Consider the following 26,641-nt stretch of genomic DNA (forward strand, 5'->3'; position numbering starts at 1 on the left):
CCTAGATTGAATAACCTAGATATGCAGCACGAAGAGATTTTATTATGTATTAAAGAGAATATAATATTACCGTATAAAATTCCTTGAAATTTGGACCATCTTTGGTATTCTTCTTGTTAATAGACAAATTTTTCAAGTATTAGGTCATCTTTTAACACGATGTAATTCCCAGTTTTTAATATTTAGAGAAACTTGACAGCAGCAATAAAGAAAGAACAGTAGAATAAACAGACTTTTCCAGGATCCTATCGATAAAAATTAACATATTAATTTTGATTTCATTGTTAGTATAAGAATGCCATTGTAATAATTAAATTATTTATAAAACTAAATATAAGAAGTAATATTTCATATTTATATTCTGCTCAATAATTTTTTTTCTAAAAATTAATAGCGTGCATTATATTTATAAAAAAATATTAGATAATCTCTTTATACATTGAATAAAATATGTGGAAAGTAAAAACTGAGATATAATAAACTTGCCGTGTAACATATTTTGTATAAAAATATTTCCGATCTCTTGCCCTCCCAAAAAATAAAAGTTTGATATGGCTGACATTGCTAACAGAGGGCTTGCTAGCATGCAATGGAGTCTCTTAGTATTTCTCGAAGACAGATACGTATTTTGCATCTTACGGTATTGTTTGCTTTTGCCAATTGCTATTGATATATCTTCGATTACTATTCCTATATAATTGAGCAGTGTCCAAATAAAGATATTAATCTGTATCCCATGCCATATAAAGATAAATGTAAAACATAAAAATGATGCAAATAGTTTTCCAATATATCCTTTCGATGTTTGTATAGGAACATAAATATATCTGTAAATGATATCAAAATATAAAAAGTAAATTACAATAAAAAAATAATTTTATTGATTAATGTGATAGAAGATACATATTTAATATGCATAAAATTTACGAAAAAAATAAAACTTACCTAATAAGAAACTTGTATAATCCTCTATCAAAATATTTCCACATGTCAGAATACAAATGAACTCTAGCTATGCATTTAGGTTGCGATGGCGCTTTTATGTTATCTAAATAACATAAATTACTACATGTTCCATAAATTACAAAATATTTGTTAAAAAAAAATTGTCCCATGCAATATCCTAAACCATACAATGCCCAAGAATTTAGATTTTGTACAACCTAGATAAAAAAAAAAAATATTTTAATATTTTACTGTCCTAATTAAAATGGAACACTATATATGCAAACATGATACAAGTATCATGTATATAAATAAAAACTATTACCTGCAAGTGGTACTGCATAGCATTTATATAAATAAAATGTAATATTAATTCAGTCAAGTATAACCAAAACATATATCTAACTAACTGTAAGGTAAAAGTTATAAACCTTTGGCAATTCCAATATTGATGCTGCTGATTAATCTGAAAAATAATGAATTATTCATTACAGAATTTTGCAACTTACTTTATAATATGTAATACCAATTATTCATACATACAGATGCTATGAATTCATGATATAAAATAAGTGGTCCAAAGAATAATGTTGGTAAGTACAAACAGTATGCTAATTTCTGAATAAAATTATTTGACTCTGAGAATTGATCATTATGGCTATCCATATTGTGACTGATACTTCTTAAATGTATCCAACACAATATAAGTGTTAAAATGTAATGCTCCTTGTCAGTAATTCCTAGCCAGCTTTGAAAAATGCCATTTGGTATTTTTAATATGTACATTACAAATAGATATGAAATGTGAATAATCCATGCTTTATTCTTACTGCACATACATGTTAATATGTAAAACAAACTAGGTTGCAGTAATGTACATAATATTCCTAATGGACCCAAATAGCAATAAAGAAAAATTATTGACGATAAGATGTACCAACAGCATAATATCTGCAAAATTTCAATGTTACTTTTGACCTTTCTTATTACATTTTTTAATATATACTTTTTGTACGTAATTTATCATACCGTACTGTTATTGCTATTGATTTTAATAATTTGACTGATAAAATGATGTATAAAAACGTAAGGTATCAGTTTGTCTTTTAAAGTGAGCCATACAAGCCATTCTTGATCGGAAATATCTCGTTTTTTTCCAACCCATGTCCATCCTGAATCAAAATCACCATATGCATCGTTATAATCGTTGAAATCTGAAAATATAAATTATACGTAACTATTATAAAAATTATTATAATTTACTTTAATACATAATTCTGTCTTCTCTTTCATTTTCCGTTTTTATATTCTTACAATTGTTTGCCAAATAAAATTGATATACAGAATAAATAATGGCGCATGACCATACGAGGAAATAAAAATAATTTTCATAACTGTTTATAGTTAAGAAACAATTTTTCTTCATTGTTAAGTTAAACTTGCCGCTTTATTAACTTGATCAACTTATGAGAAAAAGATCACTTCTAAACTAAGGTTAAGTGCAGTCAGTTCAGTTACACCTAACAAGAGTATAGATTAATTGAAGGCGAAATGAAATATTTGATTGGTCCAGCAGCAACACCTAAAATAATCATCCAATTCTCAACCGCGATTGGTTGAATTTCTTAAAGCCTTAATTTTGATTGCTCGCGTGCCGCCTCTCTAAGTGAAATGGCCAATCGCACGATTGCGCAAAGGAAGACCAAACGTTTGCCGGATGGTGGGCGAGAGCTGGCGACACGGTCGAAACACGTTCACCTAGCGAGAGCGGCGTAGTCTCGTATTCCCGTATACATGCTTCGCTCGCTCGTGGTTCATTCGCGTGGTTCTGGAGTAGCGCGAGCAACATGATCGGTGGTTCGTCGCCGTGATGACGTCAGATCGCGCAGCATAGGCCGAGAACGCTGTGAGTTCGGAGCCGAGCTGGGCGTGAGGTACCGTGCGTTGGACTCTCGCGCGTCGGATGGAAGTGCGTGCGGATAACAACGCGCGCGCGCGGACCGATTTCTCTACGGGACAATAATGTACGGTGCTGTTTTAACGTAATCGACAGCGATTAGTGTACCATGTTCCGCTGCATTCCGATATTTAAAGGGTGTAACAGGCAGGTGGAATACGTTGACAAGCGTCATTGCTCGCTGCCGTGTGTGCCCGACGACATCCTGCGGTACTCGAGGAGTCTGGAGGAGCTCCTGTTGGACGCCAATCATATCCGTGATCTACCAAAAGTGAGCGAGTGCACGTCCGCGGCTTTATTATTCGCCTTCGTTTCCTTAACTCTCAACTTCCTCTCCCCCTCCCTTCTTACTTCTTCGTCTCTCATTCTCTCTCTTTCTTTCTCCCTTACTCATGCACACATACACCCACACGTACGCAAGATACGCGCATACCTCGTTTCCCCCCTTTTCTCTTCACCACCATTACGTTTGTAACGTTCTCGTCTTGTCGTCGCGCAGTACGACACGACGAGAATCGTTGCTCCTGAACAACCTGCAATCTGATCGAAACTACCACCCGCTTGCATTTATTTGTCCTCAACGAATCTTTCTGCTATGTGAAAGCCAGCCTAAAGCACCTATTCCAAACCCAATGTTGAACGTTGCGTTTCAGAATTTCTTCCGGCTCCAGAGGCTACGAAAGCTTGGCCTGAGCGACAATGAGATACACCGCTTGCCACCGGATATCCAGAACTTCGAGAACCTCGTCGAGCTGGACGTGTCCAGAAACGGTGAGAAGTACCTAATACTCGTACGGCATTTCGTGCTGCGGCAAAGTGATCTCTGTAGATGTTCTGCTTTTATTTGCACAGGCGGTAAACGCTCTACCTCGCGGCATCGTGAATGTCGCCTAGGAATTCGAGCAATTAATCGTAATTAATGCCATTAGAGGAGGTTCGTTAACGTGATCTCACGTCGTACGTGTCGCGCTTATTAACTACGGTTTTTATTGCCGACGTACTATTTTTTTTTCTCTCTCTTTTTTTCTCGACGTGTTGCGAATTTGTCGGATGGCCGCCGGCTAAGAAGCTTCGAGAGGAACTCTTTGAGTACGCGATTCTTGAAGTAATTTTAAAAGGGAAGAATTTGCCGGCGAGGAAGGACCAAGGTGAAAACGAGAAGCATAGCTGTCGGCGAAAATCAAGTTTAACTCTTCAGTGGGCGCGTCAAAGTTTAAGACCTATGGAGGCGTGGTAAATTTCATTCTACATTATTTATACTGTATAAGCTAATCAGTAATTTTTTTTTTTTTTGTTTTGTTTAATTTAATATTATTTTTATACGTGTTGCACATATCTTGGAACGTATTATATAAATGAATCAGACCTTTAATTTTGACGTTTTGCTGATAAAGACCGGTTTTATATCAAAATAGGTTCAGAAGTCCGAAAGTCTTAGAAGTCTGGGAGCGTAAAAAAGAAAAAAAAAAAGAAACACCCTCACGCGCTCACCGAAGACGTTAAACCAGAAGAGACGAGAATCTCGGTACCGCTTCCGACAGGCACGGCAACCGCACGCTTAGACCGAGCGTTAATGAAATCCGTATAACGGTGAATCTTGTCTTGCTTCCTCTGGTCGTTACGTGCCTCGAGCATAGCGCGTGAAGAGCGTCACCGTCCGCCGCTACCGACGCCAGTCACCAATCGCCACTACGTCGCATCGCGTTACGCCGAGCCGTGCCGAGCGGAGCCGAGCGGATCGGAGCGGAGGCGACTGTCCAAGACTACCGGAGTCGCCCCGCCTGTCACTGGCGCCTACCACGAGTATTTCTTCTCCTCGACTTCCTTGTCATGTCCCGTTCTGCTCGACACGCCGCGTCAATTTCCTCCTTGGTCTTCCCCGACATCGAAACCGAAGCCCTCGGCTCAGAATCAACGTTACACCTATCCGTTTCACGAATTTATGTACTTAAAGCTCTCGACGAGTTGTGTCTTGAGTCCCGCCAGGTAGAAATATCAACTTGTTCGCGTACGTGGGCGTGCGCGTCCACGTTGCGTATGTATGTTTTGAAAGAATGTGCAGAAATGATAACGCTGTGGCCAGAGGAGAAAGAGAGAACGGCGCATTTTAATTGCGATAAAAAAAGTTAGATAAGAAACAACAACGTATACCTTGTTTTTTAATTTTGTACGTTCTACGTAACATTTATTATTTTATTAAACAATTAATCAGTCTAAGCTGCACTAACGATCCTGTCCGGACAGACACAAGCCGCCGAGCTCGAGCGTTTAGATGTATACTTTAGAAATTATTTAAAACGCGTTGCGACGAGCTGCGAAGCACGCGTGCACGCGTAAACGTCGTTGCTTGCGTAAAATGTGGACATTTACGATCAATTATGTATTGAGAAAGATGTTACGTGTGCGGTCGGTTCCGTTCACACAATGTCCGCACATTCGTCGACCCTGAGTCACCCGGAATCGCACGCTGTAAAATGAGCACGCGATGAATAGTGATCGTCATGTATCACGAAACGACGTAACACGGAGCACCGGGCTGGAATGCGTAAAAGATGAACGATGTTTATGCACGATTGCTAGGTTCTCAGATCGAGAACACGATCCGCCGCTCGATCGATATTGTCCGAATCACTCCTAATCGCTCTTCTAATCCTCCGCCGTTTCTCTACGCGCATAAATACTTGTAACATTCAAAGTTCTGTCATCCGAGTCGATTCGAAGCCGAAAAGAGATCCGTTCTTGCATGAGAATGCGCTTGTATCGATAGCCGATTTAAATTTTTAGAATTCCACGCGCCCCTTTTTGTATCTCATTTTACGACCGGACGGAAATTACTCGCCGATTGTTCTCAGAAATGAAATTGAGGGCGGGATGGAACGCGTAATACAGATTTTAACAGTCGAATCATGGAACAAATAGAGCGAGATCTCTTCTCGTTCTCTTTTCCTCTTCTAGTCTCTTCTTTTGTCCTTTTGGACTCTACCACGTAGACTACCCCGACGCACACATGCAAACACGACGTACAATAGAGTAACGATCTCCTGTCACCTCTCTGAGGTAAATTACAAAGGCCGAGGGTGGATGTTCCGTGCTATTTATAATGTTTATTGCGGTTGCATCAAAAGGGGCTGCTGACTAGCCCCGATGCAGTAGCGTCTGAAAATCAACGTCGCCTGCATAAAAAAAAGGGGGAAAAGCATGTAATACATCCTACCTCTGCCCACTTCTGAACCGTCTGCCCATTTCCATTCATCCATAAATTCTTTATTTTATAGATTCAACCTCTCTTCTCTTTTATACTGTAAACTCATCACGAGTCGACACTTGGTTTAGCAATTTTTTTCAATTTCAATGTCGAATCTATTTTGGTACGAATAAAATGTCAAAGGAGATTGATGCTCCTATAATTCAACTTATTCATACATTTATTAAGTATCTATAATTTATTTGATTATTTATTTTGTAATAAGATATTCTAATTCAGCATAAGTTTTTTTCGAAACATTTTTACAATATGATGACTTTATATGATAAAAGAGTCGACGACTAAAAAGAAATTTTTACGGTGTTTTTTTCTTTTTTTTTTTTTAGTGTGTGTAGCGGAATCACGCTTTGTTGTAATATCCTCTTGTCGGTATCGTGATGCGTTTTACTCGCGAATTTCGCGATATGACAGCCATTCTGAACGTTAAGCGAATCAACGTGTCAAATTATTTTTTTGTCTTTTAAAATAGTGCTCTTAAATAGAGCGATGAAAGAGATAAAAGATAGCAAATCTTAAAATATAATACAAATTCTTATTCTTCAAATAGTTTATTATAGACGGCCTGTAATCTTTAAGTAGGGTTCTATAAATAATATTTAATTTGTGGCATTAATTCGAAATATTAATGATAGGAAGATTAATTAATTTTTTTGTATTTAATATTTGAGATGGCGGATCGAACAATGTGTAGATTTTAATGAACATTTGATGCAGAAAATAATTTAATTATATTAAGACTGTGATTTACTTTGCTTTATAGATATACCGGATATTCCTGAAAATATTAAGAATTTGCAAGCTCTACAGGTGGCAGACTTCAGCAGTAATCCTATTCCAAGGTTGTTTAATTATTCTTATCTTTAATTCTTTAATTCAGATAACGTTTTACATAGTGTGTGCATACTTTACATTATGTTTTTTTTTAATTTTTACCAACAATTTATTTTTGGATATTTTCGTTGCTTTGAAACAATTCAAAGTAATAGAAATTTATATCGATTATTTTCTTTCAGACTTCCAGCAGGATTTGTACAGCTAAGAAATTTAACTATACTTGGACTTAATGACATGTCTCTTACAAACTTGCCACCTGATTTTGGAAGGTAATATCAAAATTAACTTTAAAGCTATAATAAAATATGTATTAAACATTAATATATAATTTTATTTATTGCTTTAAAAATTACTAAAATTGCTTATATATATTTTTTTTTTAATATATAGCTTAGAAGCATTACAGTCATTGGAATTAAGAGAAAACTTGCTCAAATCCTTGCCTGAATCACTTTCCCAACTTTTAAAACTCGAACGGTTAGATCTCGGTGACAATGAGATTGAAGAATTGGTAAGTTTTTTAGTTGTAAATTAATAATATAAATAATTATTATGTTAAAAAAATTTAATAAAAGCTTAAAAAGGATTATTATTTTTATTATATGCATTCTCTTTGCAGCCTCCGCATATAGGAAAACTACCAGCACTACAAGAGTTGTGGCTTGATCATAATCAATTACAACACCTGCCATCTGAAATTGGTGAACTGAAAACCCTGGCGTGTTTAGATGTGTCGGAAAATCGTCTAGAAGATCTTCCTGACAAGATTGGCGGTTTAGAATCATTGACAGACTTGCATTTATCACAAAATGTTATTGAAAAGTTACCTGATGGACTTGGTGAATTGAAAAAGTTAACTATTCTTAAAGTAGATCAAAATAGACTTTCTACATTAAACCCAAATATAGGAAGGTAAGAATATTAAATTTATATTAGCTCGTTAAAAGTACAAAATATCCAATTAAATACGAAATTTTTTAATGTTTTACATGTTTTAGGTGCGAGAATTTGCAAGAGTTAATTCTTACAGAGAATTTTCTTTTAGAGTTACCGTTATCTATAGGCAAACTTCACAATTTAAATAATTTAAATGTTGATAGAAATAGCCTGCAATCTTTGCCGATAGAAATTGGTAAGATATAAAAAAGTAATGTAAATTATTATTAATAATATAAATAAAATTTGAGTAATTAATATTATTTTTTCTTGTGTTTTTTAGGAAATTTAAAAAAATTGGGTGTGCTGTCTTTAAGAGATAATAAATTACAATATCTTCCAGCTGAAGTGGGACAGTGCACTGCTCTTCATGTTTTAGATGTATCTGGTAACAGGTATATAACTTTTGTGATTTGTTTCCTACATTTAATTATTCATATTATTAACAAATATGTAGGTAAAGAAAAAGAGTGACATATTTATACTTATTTAATAATTTTTGTTATACAGATTGCATTATTTACCGTATTCTTTAATTAATTTGAATCTAAAAGCGGTATGGTTAAGCGAAAATCAAGCGCAACCAATGTTAACGTTTCAAACAGATGTTGATGAAGAAACGGGACAAGAAGTGCTAACGTGTTTTCTTTTGCCACAATTGGAATTTCATCCTGATGGTTAGTAATAAAATAGATCGATGAAAATTTATGTAATTTTATTTCTTATATATTTAATGTACAAACAATAATTTTATTTTTTAGATTCAGGTAGACTGGGAATGTTGGTTGGTATGAGAAATGTTCAAGGTTGTGAAATGCGTGAGCTAACAAGTAGTGATGATGAAGGATGGCAAGAGAGAGAAGCATCGAGAACACATTCCGTAAAATTTACTGACGAACCACCAGAAGCCGATAAAGAGGTGCGTTTATTGATTTATAATTTTTTGTCAAACTAGTTTGTACTACTTTTTGTTTTATCATTTCTTTTTTATTTATTTCGACAAATAGATTCCATTTATACGTCAAAATACACCACATCCAAAAGAATTAAAAGCTAAAGCGCATAAGTTATTTAGCAAAGGGAAAAGTGAAAGTCGATCAGAATCTACGGATGAACAGGTAAGTCTCATAATTAATTAATTTTTTTTTTAATTTTTATTTGTCGCAGAATTTTTTATTGCATTCATTTTTAACTTCTAAGATTTTCGAAAAAAATTTATTTTACATTATTTTATAAAACAATCTTGTTTAAACTTTCAGGATGTTTCTCAAACATTTGGATTAGATAAAATAGAATCTGAACCACCAGTCAATGCTGCAGACATACCGCAATGTGTTTCTGAGCAGGAAGAATATGCAGAATTTAATATTGCACAAGATGATCCTAAAATGCAAACACATGGAATTGAAACTGATGGTACAGATATTCAACTTAAAGAGGAAGAAGATAATCTTCCTGTTCAATCTACTATGGAACTTCATGCAGTAAGTAATTGGAAAATCTGTTTATTCGAATAATTAATTGACAAGGTTATTTCTCATTTCTCATTCACTATGTTAATTTTTAACGTAAAATAAAGGTGTTTATTGCTTAAACAAAGTATATTTATAAAAATATTTAAATGCATTATCGTGTTTATGTTAATTATAATTTGGTCTTGTACGTTTATATGTATATAAAGATATAATAATAGTTTTATTTTTTGTTTAACTAAAAGTATTTATTTTTGCAGAATGCAAGGACTGAAAATTCTGTCCCTGAATCAAAAGAAGGAGAAGAAGAAGAATCTGAAAATGAAGATATGCAAAAACACGTTGAATTTAGTGTTGTAGAAAATTCAAATAATGAAGATGGTTGTGATTCAAATAAACCCAATAAACTTCAACGTAGAGATACTCCACATCATTTGAAAAATAAACGCATTCATACAGCGATTGATAAAGAAAAAGTTGCTTCTATTATTGCACAGGTTGATACTTTATATTATTTAATAGGCGAAGAATTTTACTTTATAACTAATCATTTTTAACACATATTTATATGTTTATAGGCTCTTACGAAAAAAGCAGATGAATCTTCTACTTCTTTGCCAGCTCACGTGGAATCTATGGATACTTTTGATGCGCATAGTCAAGGTAAATTTAACGATTGAATTTAATTGACACGGTTCGATTGCAGTTACTTTAAATATTAAGATATTTACTTTAAAAAACATTTTATATATATAAATTGCTGTATATATACAAAATATCTTATTATTTTATATTTATTTTCATCAATTTTATTTCTGCATGAAAGAAAGTTTGTCTAATTTGGAACACGTTGTACTGATAAGAATTTTTATCGCAAAACGATAGAAGATTTTGAAAATTCTTATAATATGAATCATTTTGATTTTATCATGTAGTTAAAGGGGGAACATGATAAGATATCTTTTACCATGCCTACGGTCTTATCTTTAATTTAGTTATCAATGTGTCTCTCAATGGTTCGCGTTAAGAAGGTGATGAATTTAATAGTCTTGCGTGTGTATATATATACATATATATATTATTTTCTCATTATATATATAAATAAAGTGTAAAAGATAAATTATTTATAAAATGCCTAAAAGATATAAATGTTTTATTAGAAACAAAAGTATTAAAAAAGGTAAAGTTATACAATAATGAATAGAGTGATGTGATATATATTTATTAATACATCAACACCAGTTTATAAAGGATGTGATTTTATTGCAACTTGTTATTTCAGATGCAATATCTGATATTGAACCAACATTGGAAATACGCGAAGAGCAATATGAAATTCATATAGAAAGAACAACGGGTGGATTAGGTTTGTCAATAGCTGGTGGTATCGGATCGACACCTTTTAAAGGCGATGATGAAGGAATTTTTATTTCGAGAGTTACTGAAGGTAAATATTCACTTACAAGAAAATAATTTTAAATTGAATACATGATTGCGATATATAAACAGTTTTCTTACATGATTATAAAATATTCATTTATTATATGACATATGATAATTTATTCAGGTGGTCCCGCGGATTTAGCTGGTTTAAGGATAGGAGACAAAGTAATATCTGTAAATGGAGTATCTGTAGTAAATGTAGACCATTATGATGCTGTTGAAGTATTGAAAGCATGTGGACGTGTACTTGTGTTAGTCGTCATAAGGGAAGTTACAAGGATAATTCCACCTTATGAACAGGTATAAAATAACTGTAATTATTTAAGTTAAATTATCGAAATTTAATTATTAAATTATAAATTTTGTTTTTGGTTTAAATAAAAAAAAATAAAAAAAAGATTAATATTAATATATTATTTTTTGTCCTTTATTTTAGGCACCAATGAGGAAAGATTCCGTCTGCTCTAGCTTAAGTACGAGTAGAGCACCAAGTGCAACATCTTATGTTTCATCTACAGCATTATCACATACTTTAGAGAATGGCGACACATCTATCTCTCATGATACTGCTAAGGTAACATGTTTATATTTTTAAACATTTTACACATATTTTTTTTAAACACATGTATTAATAACTGATAATTATAATTAATATGTTATAGACGAAAAAAATTCCCGAGCCTATAACGACGATAAAAGACAGTGAACCTATGGTATCCGTTCTCTTTCATACAACATTAATACGAGATCAAAACGGGCTTGGATTCAGTATTGCCGGTGGAGAAGGTTCACCATCTTTTAAAGATAATAGTGATGTAAGTACTTCTATAATAAAATTTAAGTTTTATTGTTTCGGTTTAAGAGATTAATTGCTATATAACTATCAATAACATTTATAGGCAATTTTCATCTCGAGAATAACTGATGGCGGAGTTGCCCAAAAAGATGGTAAATTATTAGTTGGAGATAAAGTAATATCTGTAAGTTTTTTTCATTAAATTTTTCTTCGATATATGATAAAGTAAAGTATAAATTAATAATTTTTATACGATTTAATTTATAATTTACAGATTAATGGAGTAGACATGAGAGGAGCAAAACATGAACAAGCAGTGGCTTTACTTACAGGCTTAGAAAGATTTGTTCGATTAGTAGTCGAACGAGAAATACCACTTTCTCAAGCAAATCTCACTAGTGTCGTAACTCCTTCTGAAAAATCACCACGTGTCATAGGAGCGCCAAAACCTTACACAGGCTTATATAATGCTAATAGTTATATGGCAAATAGACCTGGGTATGGTGGATATCGTCGCTCCATGGATGCTGACAAAGCATTAACTCCAAGCCCTACTTTAAAAACGCCACCGTCTCCACCAGCCTTACCCGTGAAATCCGATGTCAGTGAGATGCCTAAAATGAATGGTGTAACTGATTCAGGCAATACTTTGAAGAATGTTTCACCAATATCTCCCAGCCCGACAAGTAATCAAACGTATCCGCAACCAGCTCCAAGGCATAGTGTTTCGCAGACGACACCTACAAACAATGCTGGTTCTGCAGCTACAACTCCTCATGAACCTAGACCAGCATCTCCGCAGGAAGACATACAGGTACCGAAGCCAATCACCAACGAGGAATTTCAAGCTATGATCCCCGCTCATTTCCTTCGACCTCCAACATCCTCGCCTTCACCAGACTCCCATCAGGGCCCCATTGTGACAGTGACGATAAAGCAGCCTGAAACTTTGCCTGGGGATGTTAATTTTCCTCCAGCTCCCACTACACTCGGTAAAGTTACTGAGACCATCACAAAGAGTACACTCACCGAGACCGTCGTAACTAGAGTGACTGACAACCAGTTGGTGCAACCACTTATTATTGAGGTATGTGCCTGTTAAAAAAGCATCCAATACATTGCACGTATTGCCTGTAGTTTCACTATGCAGAAATTGCTTATATTTCATTATTTATTTTTATATTTTGCTGTTTTATGTCGTGTCACACATTTATTAAACCGTTTTATTAAAACATTTTACTTAACTTTATTATACAGAAAGTAGATACATGGTTTAAGCATATTTTAATTTTGAAAGTTTTTATTTTTATTTTTATTTGTGTTTTATTGTTCTGAATTTGTTTGAAATTATTTTTATAGGAAGTTCAAAAAAGGTACAACCGAAAGGATTAATTATACATTTTCATTCTTTTTATACACTATCAATTTTTTCTGCGATTTCCTTTTTAGCGATTTTTTCGTAAAACTAAAGATATAATTGAGATATATATTTAAGCAAATAAATATGTAAAGTTGTCATAAAAAAATTACGAAAATACTAATATTGTTAAAAATGCAACTTATGGTATAGACAGTAGAAATTACATATTTTTCAAGATGGACTTTTGCTCAATTATATTTCTCTGTTATGTCTATTTTTTATATTTTCGTAAATTTAATTGATCCACAAAAGTACATTAATGGGATGGTCTTAGAATCAATTTTAATAACTATCGACGGACTATATAATCACAGTGTGTTTATCTTCTGGCATGGGAATAGGTAAGTAGTGTAAAGATTTGTTTCGTCCCATACCATTCTTAACAAAATGGAATAAATGGAAAAGTATTGTCACTGTTTTATTTTAATAAAAAAATCTATCGATCCATGGCTTGTTTTATCCTTTATATATTAAATGTTGTTAGAAACTGTAACTTACAGCTTAATCTTTAATTTGATTGATTGATATCTTTGGTACTTAATGAAATTAAAACTTATACTTAAATGTACAATTAATTTAATTATTGTTTAGGATGTTGTTCTTGTGAAAGAAGGCTCCTTAGGCTTCAGTATCATAGGAGGAACTGATCATTCGTGCACTCCATTTGGTGCCAAGGAACCAGGAATTTTTATATCTCACGTAAGTTTTCAATCTCATTTTAATTTATAATAGAATATTTGTCACTTATTATATACTTGTGTATATAAATTTATTTTTTTTTAACTCTATTATAGGTTGTTCCTGGTGGCATAGCAGCCAAATCTGGTAAACTAAGAATGGGTGACAGAATATTGAAGGTAAATGGTACAGATGTGACAAAGGCAACGCATCAAGAAGCAGTAATGGAACTTCTAAGACCCGGTGATCAGATCGTACTTACTATTCAACATGATCCACTTCCGGAAAGTTATCAGGTAAATAGTACATTTATATTTTAAGTATGGCACTGCTTTTAAACAGCTGTTTAGTGATGCTTATAGAGCTGTAAAAATGTATAGTATAGTGAACATTAAACACAATTTTATGTGTGTGTGCAGTTATATATGACAAAATTACACATATTCTTTTTGTCAATTGACTAACACATCTGTGATCATTTTATACGACTAATCAATATGAAAATTACGTGTATTTGTTTTAAATACACGTAATACTATATTAATATAGTAGAAATATTTATTCATTATACAGCACAATTGACAATGACTTCTTAATATTTGTAAATTAATATTCTCAAATTTTTATAAACTTGTGCACATTTAACTTTTTATGCTTAGAATTATAGGCACTTTATTAAATAACTAAAGTTTTTTTTTTTTTTCTTTTTTTAAACTAATTATTTTTCTTCTTTATTTCGTGAACATTTCAAAGGAATGCTCGTTACGTGCAAACACAATGGCACTTAGTGCTTTAGCGTATGATTATTTCCTTATCCTAATGCAATTTTTTAAAATAATTTGCCCTACAAGCTGGTCGAAATAGAGTACATCCCTGTGACAGTAAGTACTCGATGCATTTGACATGACCATCATTTTCGTCCACATTTATGCTTATCCCTACACCAAGGCTGCAAATTTTTAATTTTATTTTATATTACGAATGAATGAACTCGCTTTTGCTTATGCCGTGCAGTTTCACACGTGTAGGAATTTTTTTTTTTTTATATTTGAATGCTTCTTGTGTTTTACCAAGCTTGAATTAATATAAATGCTAAATAATATTTGACTTCCTTTACAAAAATTTATTTAAATTTAAAAATTGTTTAAATATATAGAAATAAACTATTACTGAAATTAAGTAATTTACCATACATACTAATACTATATTTTAAAGTTTTAAACTCAAAGACAATTATTTATAATTGAATTAAATTATTTTTTGTGTGTGCATAATATTCTTTTTTTTTTTTTATTTTTTAAAGTCTTTCTATCGGAAATATAAATTTTTTGTGCGATGTTAGTAGACGAACGCAAACTAATAAAATATGATCCGTCGCAAAGGACGATTTGATATTAGTTTCTCCTATATATCTGCAAAAAAAATTGTAAAACAGATCAACTCGACATTGAGTTTAATAGCTCCTTTATCATTAAGAAACGTAGGATTAGAGGAGCAATCATCGATACATTTTTTCAGTACTAGTAGCTACTACATTGAGATTCATTTTCAATGCGCGTGCGCGAAAATTTTGTCCCGATTCCCATCACTGTCTCTAACGGTCACTTCAGTCTAGGTGCAGACGTTCGAGCGGTAAGACGTATTACTAATCGCTCCGCAACTACGCGTATTTTTTCTCGAATACGTTAACTTATCTAGAGGTGAGGGAAAAGCGCGAACAAAACTCGGAGTCCGATCCTTCAGCAAAATTCAGCAGGTTCCGACAATCGCTATCGTCAAGGTGTTAGATCTGCACTTCGCCCGTTTGCCGAACGTCGTCAGCCGTAGATTACTTAATTGTAATTATCCTAAAGAAATTAATATAATTAACTAATGTCCGAATATAATAACGCGCGCTCTGTAATCTTTAGTATGCAAAAAAAAAAAAGATAATTTCGCCCGTTTGCCGAACCTCGTCGGCCGTAGATTACTTAATTGTAATTATCCTAAAGAAATTAATATAATTAACTAATGTCCGAATATAATAACGCGCGCTCTGTAATCTTTAGTATGCAAGGAAAAAAGACAAAAGAAGTAACTAATATCAAATCAGGGTGCAAACATGCAGCGGAATAGCGCAACGTGGAACGTGAGCGGAAAAAAAATTTACGAGAGTCCTGTATTTTTTCTGGAAGTAATCTCACGCTTGTGACTAATTTCGCTCTCGTTCCGCATTACGCTATTCCGCTGCATGTGTTAACACCCTCACCCTTTGCAACATATATGTTACCCAACAGGAGGCCTCTTTTTCTCGCGGTGGTAATTTTTTTTCCCCTCCAATAATTTGTATACGATTATTTAAAACAAAAGAAATAATAAACTATTTTATTTTATAGATTTATGTAACTTGTTTTAGGAATTAGTGATAACAAAGGAAGTAGGTGAAAAACTTGGCATGCACATTAAAGGAGGACGAAGAGGACAAAAAGGCAATCCTTTAGATCATACTGATGAGGGCGTTTTTATATCGAAAATTAATTCAGGTGGTGCAGCTAAAAGGGATGGGCGATTAAAAGTAAGTACTGTAATGTAAGGTTCACATGGCAGTATGCCCTTTAGAAATAAGATAGGCACCCGCGAAATAATGCGGAGAGTCCGAACGCAGGCACACGGACAGGCGATCGAATTTACACTTAAATTTATGTATTTCGCTATAGGTTGGAATGAGATTACTAGAAGTCAATGGTACATCATTATTGGGTGCTACTCATCAAGAAGCCGTTAACATTCTTCGTTGTTCAGGGAATACTATTACATTGGTTGTATGTAAAGGATATGATAAAACCGACGTTGAATCAATATTAACATTATCCGATGGCAGAGATGAGAAAGAAGTCAAAGAATCTCACGAATCAAGAGATCCAACAGATGATACGAAATCTCTGTCACAAAGTGTGTCTAGTTTAGACCGAGATGATGAAGAAGCTGCGATTCTTAGACAAGAACAAGAAATGAAAGCCGAACTTGTTGCCTGGGAACAAGAAGAACGAGAACGTGCACTTGTAGAGCAAAGAGAAAAATCAACGCCTGAAAAGGTAAGATTTATTTGAAGGGTCAACCACTATTTAAAAAAGAAACAATATATTTATTATAAATTCTAAATTGGCCATATGCAATAATTCAATATATTTTATTTGTATTTTTCTATTTTATTGTGACATAGGTGTTGGATGTTGTACGCGCAGCAGAATCATTAGTAAGCAAATCAAATAGTCCTGTTGATATGGTTGTACCACCGAAGTCACCTGGGGGCACTAAAGATCTCAAAACGACCACGATTGTTATGAGTAAACACACGTTAGCACCTCAAAATCCTAATAATGTAAGTATTACATTATTTTTATCTTTAAATTTTTATCTACACATATAGATTACAGATTTTTTAAAACAGATTTATCAGCACATGTATCATGTTCTTTGTATACGTAATCTACTAAAAATTATCCCAAAATTACTTATACTTTAAAATTAAATTTTTTATTTAAGAGGTCTGGTCATTTAATACTATTATCTCAAATTGCGATATCGGAAATGAGGGAATACACAATAAATTGTCTTGCTCAATCTTATTATATTAAAAAATATTTCTATATAAGTATATTTTGGAAAGCTTTTTATTGTGCATTTTCTCAGTTCTGACATCGTAATCTGAGATAGTGGTAGGTAATCAAAAACCTCAATTTGAGACATTTACTTTAAAAAGTGTTCAACATCATTCCTTTTAGTACTTTATTTTATGCATTTTTATCTCTTGGGTTATTATTCAGTTGAACGTTATAAAAAATGAACAAGAAATTTTTTGTTTCACTCACAAAGTTTTATCTTATATGTAAAATAACTAACATTTATAATTATTTTTTTGTATGATGCACTGTATTGCATGATAAAAGTTTATTTATGATAGCTTATTAGTCAGTAAATAATCAATTTTATTTTATCGTTGTTATTGCTTTTTTTTTTTTTTGTGCATGACTTTTGTATGCTTTTGAAAATATTGCATATCTTGTATTTTACGCTTTATTTGCTTTTTTTATTGAGTTTTTATTGTTAACCTATAAAATAACGTACATGTCAATGGAAAATACACTTGCTTGTTAAGAAAACTTTTTTAAACGTGGTAAAGATATAAATAATGGATAAAATAAAGATATAAATTTATTGTATTAATAAATTTTATACATTAATTTATATCTACTTTATATAAAAAAAAAATTTTTACTACACTATTATATAGACATCTCTCGATTTGTTAAATTTAAATTTGATTATTTATTAGACTGAGAAATGAAATTAAACTTACATAGGTAAATAATTTCCTAGCTCATTGCTTTGTGTAAGACATTTTAATATAATTAATTTAACTTTGAAAAAGAAGGGAAGAATGAGACAAGAGCAGAAAAAGAGTTACTTTACACATCTGTGCATTTTTTTTTTAGAATTAAGTTGTTAGAATTTTAAATATTGAAAAGACAGGTTTTATCGAAATCGTTTTAATCTTTTCAATGTTATACACATTCTTTTGTATTAACATTCTCCTCAATAGAAACCGATACAATTTAATGAAATTTATAAGTACATCTTGTAAATATGACTTATTACGTAATTTGATTAGGAACTTTAAGTGGCGCATGAAATGTACAGTTGTCAAATTGTCTTTAGCAACGCATGATCTCCTGTGCGCCGAAAAGAGAGATATTTCACATGTTTACAGACAGTGGAAGATGATAGTGCTACTTTGGCTGCCCTCTAACAGGAGTGAGTCGTTCATCTTGCTACTCATTTTTCCTGTGTCTGCGTCCATGCCTCTGATTCCGCAGGATTATGCCATGACAAAACATTCTCTGAGAATTAAGAATTGGCATTAACTCGCGTATAATCATGGTTTAATTGCATTTTTATATGTCTACTAGTATGTCTACTGTTATACAGTATAGCTATTGTTATTCCATTTGTTATTAATACTGCCATTACGACATTAAGTATTATTGAAGATATGCTGATTAGGTTGAGTCTATTAATCGATTAATTTTTGCTTGGATTAAAAGGGAAATTAGAACTTGGAAAAAGAAAAGAGCGTATAATTGTGGTCTTATTCAATTACTACGTGGGTGTATGAATCTGTGTTTGTGTGGGTGCGTGCGAGTTACGTATGTATGGATGTATGAATGTATGTATATATGGCTGTATGTACGTATGTTATATGTGTACATAATTCATAGATATTCATACATACCGGATAACACAAAAGATAATTCTGTGATAGTTAGACACAAGTTGTAGTAAAAATTTCTCATATATAACGGGATTTCTTTAATAATATTTGTACATTTATCTAAAAAATTGTTTACAGTAATATTAACATTCGAATATAACATTACGAATAATTTCGATTAATCATTGAGTAGCTTTCCTTAACTATCGAATGAATGACATGAAGATGAATATAATTTGTGATAAAAATTAAATTTTTAATATAATTAAAATCTATAAATTTTTAATTAATTTTTTTATTATGTAAATGTAAATTTTGACCATTCTAATGATGAATTTTTATTGATGATTATTGAAACTCAGCGTTACATATCTACGTATTTACGTCTAATAATGATAAAGAATACTGAAAAAATATGATTTATTTGATAATTATTGTCGTTGTTTTGCAAAAATTAATTATACGTGTTTTAAAACTTATAACATATAAACTTTTAACTTGAACACAAATTTTATGTGTTATATATTGACTAAATAATTTATATACATATATATATATTTATTCTATACAAAATTCTTTAAATAGTGGTGCGTTTGTAAAAATTAATACATATATATGTATACATATTTATACGTATATATATATTTCACAATCAGAAGTTATATTTATCTATAAAAAAAATTGCCGATAATTGTTTTATACTTCGCTGTTAAAATGTAAACTGACATTAAAAGGCGGTATATTATACTGCAATATATACAATATAGAAAAATTAGAAATATAAATTTGAAAAATTTTGTATATACACATACACACAACATGTATGTATGTTATGTACTTAAATGCATTTTAATTTAATCAGGAAAAATACATTCACATAAACATATAAAAAATATATTAAATACAATATATTTTTTGTAGTTGGATTATTATAATTTGTATTATTATTAGTAATTTTGAAAAAACGTCATAATTTTATATACATATAAGTAATTTTTTTAAATTAAACTCATTAAAAAGATTAAAATTAAATTAATTTTGAAATTTTATATTAAACTTTGGATTAGTCGATCTATTTTGAAAATATATAATGATATAAATACATATTTTATTTTGTAGAACGTTATTACTATTGGATTTTAAATATAAACTCTTTTGCAAAAGAAAAATAATATTTTAAATTGATAAGAGATGTAATACCGTTGTGAACGTGTTTTGAATATTGGCCTTTGTCTCAGTTAGACTTATTAATAATCTTAATAGTACGTTAGTACTACAATTAAGTCATATCATTATTGAAATTTGAATCAATGTATCTATATATTTTCTATAAGCATTATATGTTTATAACTCTAATGGACCAGATGTTTATATATTATTACAAGCTATCAGATAAGCCAATATTTATTTAAAAATATCTGAAGAATGTTAATGTTAAAGTTCCAGTTGATCGGTATAGAAATGAGAAATTTGGATGTTTTTAAGATAATCTGCCTATGCACAGAAGTTTTCTGAAAGTGATTACAGCTATCCCTGTTGTGAAATACATATTAAAATAAAGATACTTTTTTTCATAACTATATATTTAGATAGGGAGAAAAGAAATATATAATTGGAGAATGTGTTATTTCAATGTAACATAGTCTCACTTAAAAAATCAATTTATACTGTATTGTTTCATATAATATCCTACAGTAGAGGAGACTGTTTACCACGAACCAATTTGTAGAAGTTTAAATTCCTTTTTGTATACGTACGGTTTTTCAATCTAGCGTTTAACAAATATAAAAGAAAAGAATTATAATCAAATTGTATATAATCTTTGCCGTTTGACCGTAGTTTCGAGAAAATTTAATACAAAGATCAAAAATTGCTTTAAAAAATAAGTTCTCATACGTACCTATGCTTATTTGAATTTGTTTAAATATTGTAAAAGTAGATATAAAGTAACAAAATAAAATAAGATATTTACAAGGTTAACACAGTTACATTTAAATGATACAAATATATTTTTAACGTAGAAAATATGTGATTTATGATAACACATTCACTTTGAATTGCTTTAACAGGATAGAAAATGTGTTCTAATGAATGGTCGCAGGGTAACACAATGAGATGAAACTTGTTTCCCAATGTTATTCGAAGCATATAACAGTCTCCACTACTATGTTGATACATACGATGATAGGGTACAAATATAAGAGAAATTTATAAAATGAGAGAACATGTTTAACATACCGATCATATGATTACAAGTTAAATTATGCGCAATTGCATGATTTATTGCAATAATAGTACAATTGAAAGATACACTGTTAAATGTATGAACAGTCATAAACAGAAAGGATGATCAGATAAAGAAATTGAAATTCTTTAAATCTTATATAGATTTTGTATGACATGATGTAGCATTTGTGAAATAAATCTGTTTTAAAGTATGTTTATTAAATTTAAAGAATATTTATATTTTACGCTCTATTATAGTCTGACATTAAAAAAAAATTTTTTAGCTACTTAATTTTGATATTCTTTTATTACTTAGAATTAAACGACGAGCTATCATTAATTGAAAAAAATTAAACAAATGTTTCATAAGCTACAATTTATAGATTAATAGTGGTGTTGGAATAATCCGTACATATGTATTTTGTGTTACAATATATATTAATTAAATAGCAGTATGTTGTTGGTTGCTTTGCATGTGATTAAATACTTTATGATAAACCACTATCATTTTATTTTAGTTTAGGCCACGTTCTATTAATTAACTAATTAATTAATATAAATTTTTCATGTTATTTATTCAGTCAAGAACAAATGAGACATCTGGAACGTCAAAGGATTTTTCTTCGTCCAAATCATCTACAATTCCTGATCTTCCTCAGGCAGCAAATTTTGAACGTTCTACTTCTATGCATACTTTACCTTTACGAACGAAAAAAAAGTCTTTGCCGAAACGCAGTATTACATTTGCCGATCTGCCGCCTTCTTTAAAGAAAAGTTCAGATTCTATCAATTATCCGTCCCATGTTAAACCATTATCTAAAACTGAACAATCTATTCAGCCATTGCAGGAAACGTCTACATCCCTTCCACAAATTTCCCATAAAACACATGCACGTTTCCAACTTCCTCCAACACCTCTAACTGCTCCCGAATACTGGGAAAATCTTGACACTCCGGCTTCTTTTAGCAAACAACAGATAGCACGTTCTGTTGATGGAAATTATCAGGTTGAGGTGGGTTTTAAAAGCATGTTTAACTAATTAACACGCGTATATACGTGTGCGTGGGTGAGTGTGTGCGTGCATGTGTTAATATAACAAAAAAATTGTACGCAAAGTTAAAAAAAAAGTAGTTTGATCAATTAATTTCGATTGAAAGCGTTATTTTAAATGTCTCAAATCCAATTCAAACTCGTCTATTTTATTTATATAAAACAGATGCAATATGTAAACTTTTATTTTTAATTAAATTATCTGTTGTAAATGTTTTTTAAGAAACTTGCAAATTAATATTTACTTATTTATATAAATGTTACAAATACAGCAATCTCCAACTTCATCTCCAACACCACCATTGACAAAAATGTCAGTTAGCGATAAAAAGAAGTTATTTGAAAGTGCCATGGAAGAACATTTGAAACCCTCTCCCAAACCAGGTAATGCCCATATTTTTACGTGTTTTATGTATTATATATTTTATGCTAATAATATTAATTTCAAATAATTGTAATTAAGACAATAATTGTATGATGTATGTATGTATGTATCTATGTTACAGAAAAAATATTCAGCTTTTTGAGTCAAGATGAGGTAGAGAAAATGAGACAGGAGGAAGGTAAGCTTTTACCCATAATATATAGGTTCTTTACACTTTATTTTATATTATAATGTTTATTTAAATACTTAAAAAATAATTATTAAAAAAATGTGCAGAAAAAAAAATTGCAACATTGACGCGAGACGAACTCAAGTCGTGGGCACAACTTGATGAGAACGAAGGTCTCGAAGATTTCGATACAATTGAAGATCAGGATAATGGACGACCAACGTAAGTTTCGCCTTTCCATTTTTATAATTTCTTATATTAATACTATGTTTAAATTATTATAGTCACAATCTGTCTTTGACGTTTGATTTGTAGTGTAATGTTTTTAAAAATTCATGTTTGTTACTTTGCAGCAGCCGATTAAGCTCGCGAAGTTCGATTCCTCTTATCCAGAATGTGCCCAGCAGCGTGCGGACAGCAAAAGCAGAACGTCGTTTAAAAGAACGTTTGATACAAGAGGTATTGTACTAACGCAGAATTGTATAAATTATATTATCTACTGTGCAGTGTTATTTATAAAATATATGTTTCAAACAATGTTTTTTGTTACAGGGTCTTATTTCGGACGAAGATGAAGAACATCTTTTAAGTCCTGCGGAACAACGAGCACTTAGAGCAGAAAAACGTGCTGCCTGGCGACAAGCGCGTCTTAAATCTCTCGAACAAGTAAAGCTTCTGTACATTTTTAAGTTTAGATAAACGTATAATATTGTTGCAATTTGGCTCAGAGGGGTGCTGAAAGTGTTAAAAATGCGGGCTGCCAGCTTCGGGCGCGTGGAGTTTCGCGTCGCGCATCATTCTCGCACGCGGCGAATCTCGTTCCGAGCGCAATAATAATATTATAAGAGATTTATCTTAAATAAAATAATATGCTGTGTTTTTTTTTATAGGACGCTCTTCAGGCACAGATGGTAATTAAAAAGATGAGTGAAATAATGGACACTACTAATAAGGAGGAAGACACACGTACGACTGATGCCTCCGATCCTCTTCCTGATCAAGAGAAAACAGTCGAGGTAAAATTTTCAGAAGTGTCTTAAGACGAAATTAATTCCATAATTTAACTCTGTAACAGAATCCTCAAGAGATACGATTAATCTGCAAGCTTGATTATTTCAAAGTGTTCGTGTGTTTAACCCGTTTGTTAACCTCTAATCGCTGTCTTGCTCGCCTAAACTAACATACAACATTCATGAAGGAAGAAAAAAATTATGTTATTACAACGGTTCCCGTTTGTCTGTCTTTACTACCTTAGTTTACTACGTTACGGCCGTCTAGCGCAGATTTTCCTAAGCTCGCCGTGCGCAGTAAAGTGGGCCCTCCTAAAGAAATACGCGAATCCGAGAAAGTAGTGGACGAGAAGGTCACTCGGCGTACCGAGGAATATCTCGACGAGGTGACGGGCGAACGTCGAGTACGAACCGTCGAGTACGTCGAGAAGCTCATAGAGCGTCAGGTATTATACTTGTAAAATTTGGCACGAGCGTCAAAATATCACATTACAAAAATGAAGGGAATAAAAAGCACAGTTACAAATTATCGCTATTGCAACTGTCTATGGAGTGCACCATATATATTTAATTATTAATCTGTTTTTATCTGTTTATTTTATTTTACGGATTTAGATAGATTACTCTATATCAGATCGCACACATTTTGAAAGATTCGCGAGCTTGTAATACATTAACATATTATCTGATAACTGATTGATTCCAAAATTGTTATCGATACTACACTACACTTGTGTTTTTGTGAACTTATATAATATCTGCGTTCTACTGTTTGTTCAATTATTATTATGTTATTATTTCAAGATTCCGTCGCTTACATCGATGGTACATTATGCACCATCGTGAAATATGTGAATGTTACTTCTACTGATCTCACTAACAACTTTTCCCCGAACTCATCGGTAATTTGGTTTTTATGTATCTTATGTATATATTTTAAGCTTATGGTTTCATGTCTATAGTATATGCATGTTTAATTTTCTTTTCTAATCTTGCTTGATGTGCTTTCTATTGCATGTGCCAATGCTGCAAACACTGTACAATTATGCTAAAGAAAATGTTAAGAAAAATTAAGAAACAAAAGTCAATTAACATATATTTTTTTTTTTTTTTTATAAAAATTGATAATATAATCTGTGAAGTCTAAAATATAAAAATTAAAAATTGACACTGATGTACGTACATCTCTTTATACGTGAATGACACGGTAAAAATTAATATGTTATTCGTGTATCAATTTATATAAATTTTAAATTAAATATTAATATTTTTATATATTCTATAGATATTACAAATAAGATTGTTAGATTACCTTTGTTACAAACTGTAAACCTATTTTATTCGCATTCACGTTTACGACATATTTTTTTTTTTTTTTTTAATGTAGAATAAATTATACAAAATTGACTACAACTAATTTTATACACTTTCATAATTAGGTGGAAACATTGAGGGAGAAAATTATATCATTGGAATTAAGCAATGCCGAAGAGGACGTGGAAAGTATAACTGGTACTGGTGCAAGCGATGCTGAAAGTGAAAGTGAAGAGACTACAGGACAAAGTATGGATGTTAGTACTGTTAAAGAAAAGACGGATTCTCATTCTATAATTGATACATCTGAAATGACGGATGAAACTTCTGCTAAAACAAATGAAAACATTACTGTTGCGTCCACAAAAAAGAAAAAACGTAAGCGATCAAAGAAAAGTCGTCATTAACAAAATATCTTAACGCATATTTTAATACTAGAATAGGGTACAAAACGTACACACATACATTGATGCTGATAGACTTTAATCGAAAAAAATAACGAAATTTTCATTTATTCCAATATTTTATTATTACACAATTTTATTGTGTATTATTACTTTATGTGAATACATACATTCATGCTTGATATATAAGCATATCCTCGTAGATAAATCAGCTTTACATACCATACATCTAACACTACACACACACACACACGCACACACACATACATACATTGAAATATACACTTGTATGAATATTTCAAACAGTTCTTTTTAGTTGTCAATGCAATGGAACACATTTGGTCACATTAATGTCCCTGGAGTAGCCTTTTTTTATATAAAAGTAATCAGGAATATAAATTACAAAAATGACGATATGACTCTAAACGTATTGTTTTTAATGAATATGCGATACATTTCTGTATAAAAATATAATCATCGTTTTGTATACGTATCATATATAGTACATATATTGCGATTTTTATGAATCTAACGTATGTAACAAAATTGATAAACTTGCACGTTTTGATATTGAACATTATTGCATTTTGGTACGTTATTACCGTTATTATATTTTATTATTTTTTCATATATTTCACGTTTACTTCGAATTTTGTAACTCGTCAGGGTACATTAAGTAAATTTATGAAAAAAATATACTTACAAAATAGTTAATATTTTAATTAGTAATGAAAAATTAACGAACGAAAGCTATAATATTTATGCCTTTTATTAATATTATTCTTTTGAAGTATTTGTATACTACATATTTATTTTAATATGCCAACATTTGTTAAAAATAATCTGTTTTTATCCTATTTTTCGTATAACAATTATATATGTATATACGATAAAAATTTAAGAAAAAAGATAGTATACTGGCGAACAGTTGTCGGATGCCATTGCATTTTTAATTATGGATAATGGAAGTTAGTTCTTCCGTCTTTTTATAAAGTTTTTTAAGCATTTTTATAACTGTTTCTTTAGAAAAATAATTTAAAGATGTGATAAAATTATGCAATTATAACGTTACAAACATAATTACG

At 31.4% G+C, this 26,641-nt stretch overlaps 2 protein-coding genes across 9 annotated transcripts; one reads left to right on the plus strand and one right to left on the minus strand.

The window, feature by feature from the left end:
- Positions 1–59: 59 nt before the first annotated feature.
- On the minus strand, positions 60–2,680 carry Rasp (protein-cysteine N-palmitoyltransferase Rasp). Of its 2 annotated transcripts, XM_070665831.1 has the most exons (7): positions 2,260–2,680; positions 1,975–2,159; positions 1,489–1,896; positions 1,271–1,411; positions 946–1,163; positions 487–827; positions 60–245 (listed from the first exon to the last, which is right to left on the minus strand). In XM_070665831.1, exons 1-7 carry the CDS (start codon positions 2,369–2,371, stop codon positions 145–147), a joined length of 1,506 nt encoding a protein of 501 aa, XP_070521932.1. In that variant the 5' UTR covers positions 2,372–2,680; the 3' UTR covers positions 60–144. The 2 variants fall into 2 exon arrangements, with proteins under 2 accessions (XP_070521932.1, XP_070521933.1); XM_070665832.1 differs by lacking the exon at positions 1,489–1,896 and having other exon boundaries at positions 2,068–2,159.
- Positions 2,681–2,772: 92 nt separating this feature from the next.
- Positions 2,773–26,131, plus strand: Scrib (scribble planar cell polarity protein). Of its 7 annotated transcripts, XR_011546580.1 has the most exons (36): positions 2,773–3,173; positions 3,556–3,673; positions 6,928–7,006; positions 7,181–7,270; positions 7,392–7,512; positions 7,621–7,913; positions 8,000–8,133; positions 8,221–8,332; positions 8,448–8,614; positions 8,699–8,856; positions 8,945–9,055; positions 9,197–9,421; positions 9,670–9,906; positions 9,988–10,072; positions 10,692–10,856; positions 10,977–11,152; positions 11,289–11,426; positions 11,515–11,667; positions 11,752–11,832; positions 11,923–12,735; positions 13,660–13,767; positions 13,863–14,042; positions 14,598–14,627; positions 16,142–16,300; positions 16,443–16,820; positions 16,949–17,107; positions 21,805–22,236; positions 22,547–22,658; positions 22,781–22,837; positions 22,936–23,050; positions 23,182–23,287; positions 23,381–23,494; positions 23,719–23,844; positions 24,084–24,284; positions 24,643–24,740; positions 25,278–25,419. XR_011546580.1 is itself a non-coding variant. In XM_070665802.1 (35 exons), the coding sequence occupies exons 1-35, from the start codon at positions 3,012–3,014 to the stop codon at positions 25,557–25,559; spliced, it is 6,177 nt and encodes a 2,058-aa protein (XP_070521903.1). In that variant the 5' UTR covers positions 2,773–3,011; the 3' UTR covers positions 25,560–26,131. The 7 variants fall into 7 exon arrangements, 6 of the variants coding, with proteins under 6 accessions (XP_070521903.1, XP_070521907.1, XP_070521906.1 ...); XM_070665802.1 differs by lacking the exon at positions 24,643–24,740 and having other exon boundaries at positions 25,278–26,131; XM_070665806.1 differs by lacking the exon at positions 24,643–24,740 and having other exon boundaries at positions 11,923–12,462; positions 25,278–26,131.
- The last annotated feature ends 510 nt before the right edge of the window (positions 26,132–26,641 follow it).

The sequence above is a fragment of the Cardiocondyla obscurior genome, linkage group LG14, assembly GCF_019399895.1.
Source record: "Cardiocondyla obscurior isolate alpha-2009 linkage group LG14, Cobs3.1, whole genome shotgun sequence".
Lineage (NCBI taxonomy): Eukaryota > Metazoa > Arthropoda > Insecta > Hymenoptera > Formicidae > Cardiocondyla > Cardiocondyla obscurior.

What these genes read in the sequence shown, in the direction of transcription:
- Rasp (XM_070665831.1), bottom strand. Translation starts at nt 2,371, where the DNA reads ATGAAGAAAAATTGTTTCTTAACTATAAACAGTTATGAAAATTATTTT. An exon ending in CTATGCAGTACCACTTGCAG is followed by an intron (nt 1,164 to 1,270) that starts GTAATAGTTTTT and finishes TTTTTTATCTAG; the next exon opens with GTTGTACAAAATCTAAATTC. An exon ending in TTATACAAGTTTCTTATTAG is followed by an intron (nt 828 to 945) that starts GTAAGTTTTATT and finishes TATCATTTACAG; the next exon opens with ATATATTTATGTTCCTATAC.
- Scrib (XM_070665802.1), top strand. Translation starts at nt 3,012, where the DNA reads ATGTTCCGCTGCATTCCGATATTTAAAGGGTGTAACAGGCAGGTGGAA. An exon ending in ATTGGAATTTCATCCTGATG is followed by an intron (nt 8,615 to 8,698) that starts GTTAGTAATAAA and finishes TTTATTTTTTAG; the next exon opens with ATTCAGGTAGACTGGGAATG. An exon ending in ATGGAAATTATCAGGTTGAG is followed by an intron (nt 22,237 to 22,546) that starts GTGGGTTTTAAA and finishes TTACAAATACAG; the next exon opens with CAATCTCCAACTTCATCTCC.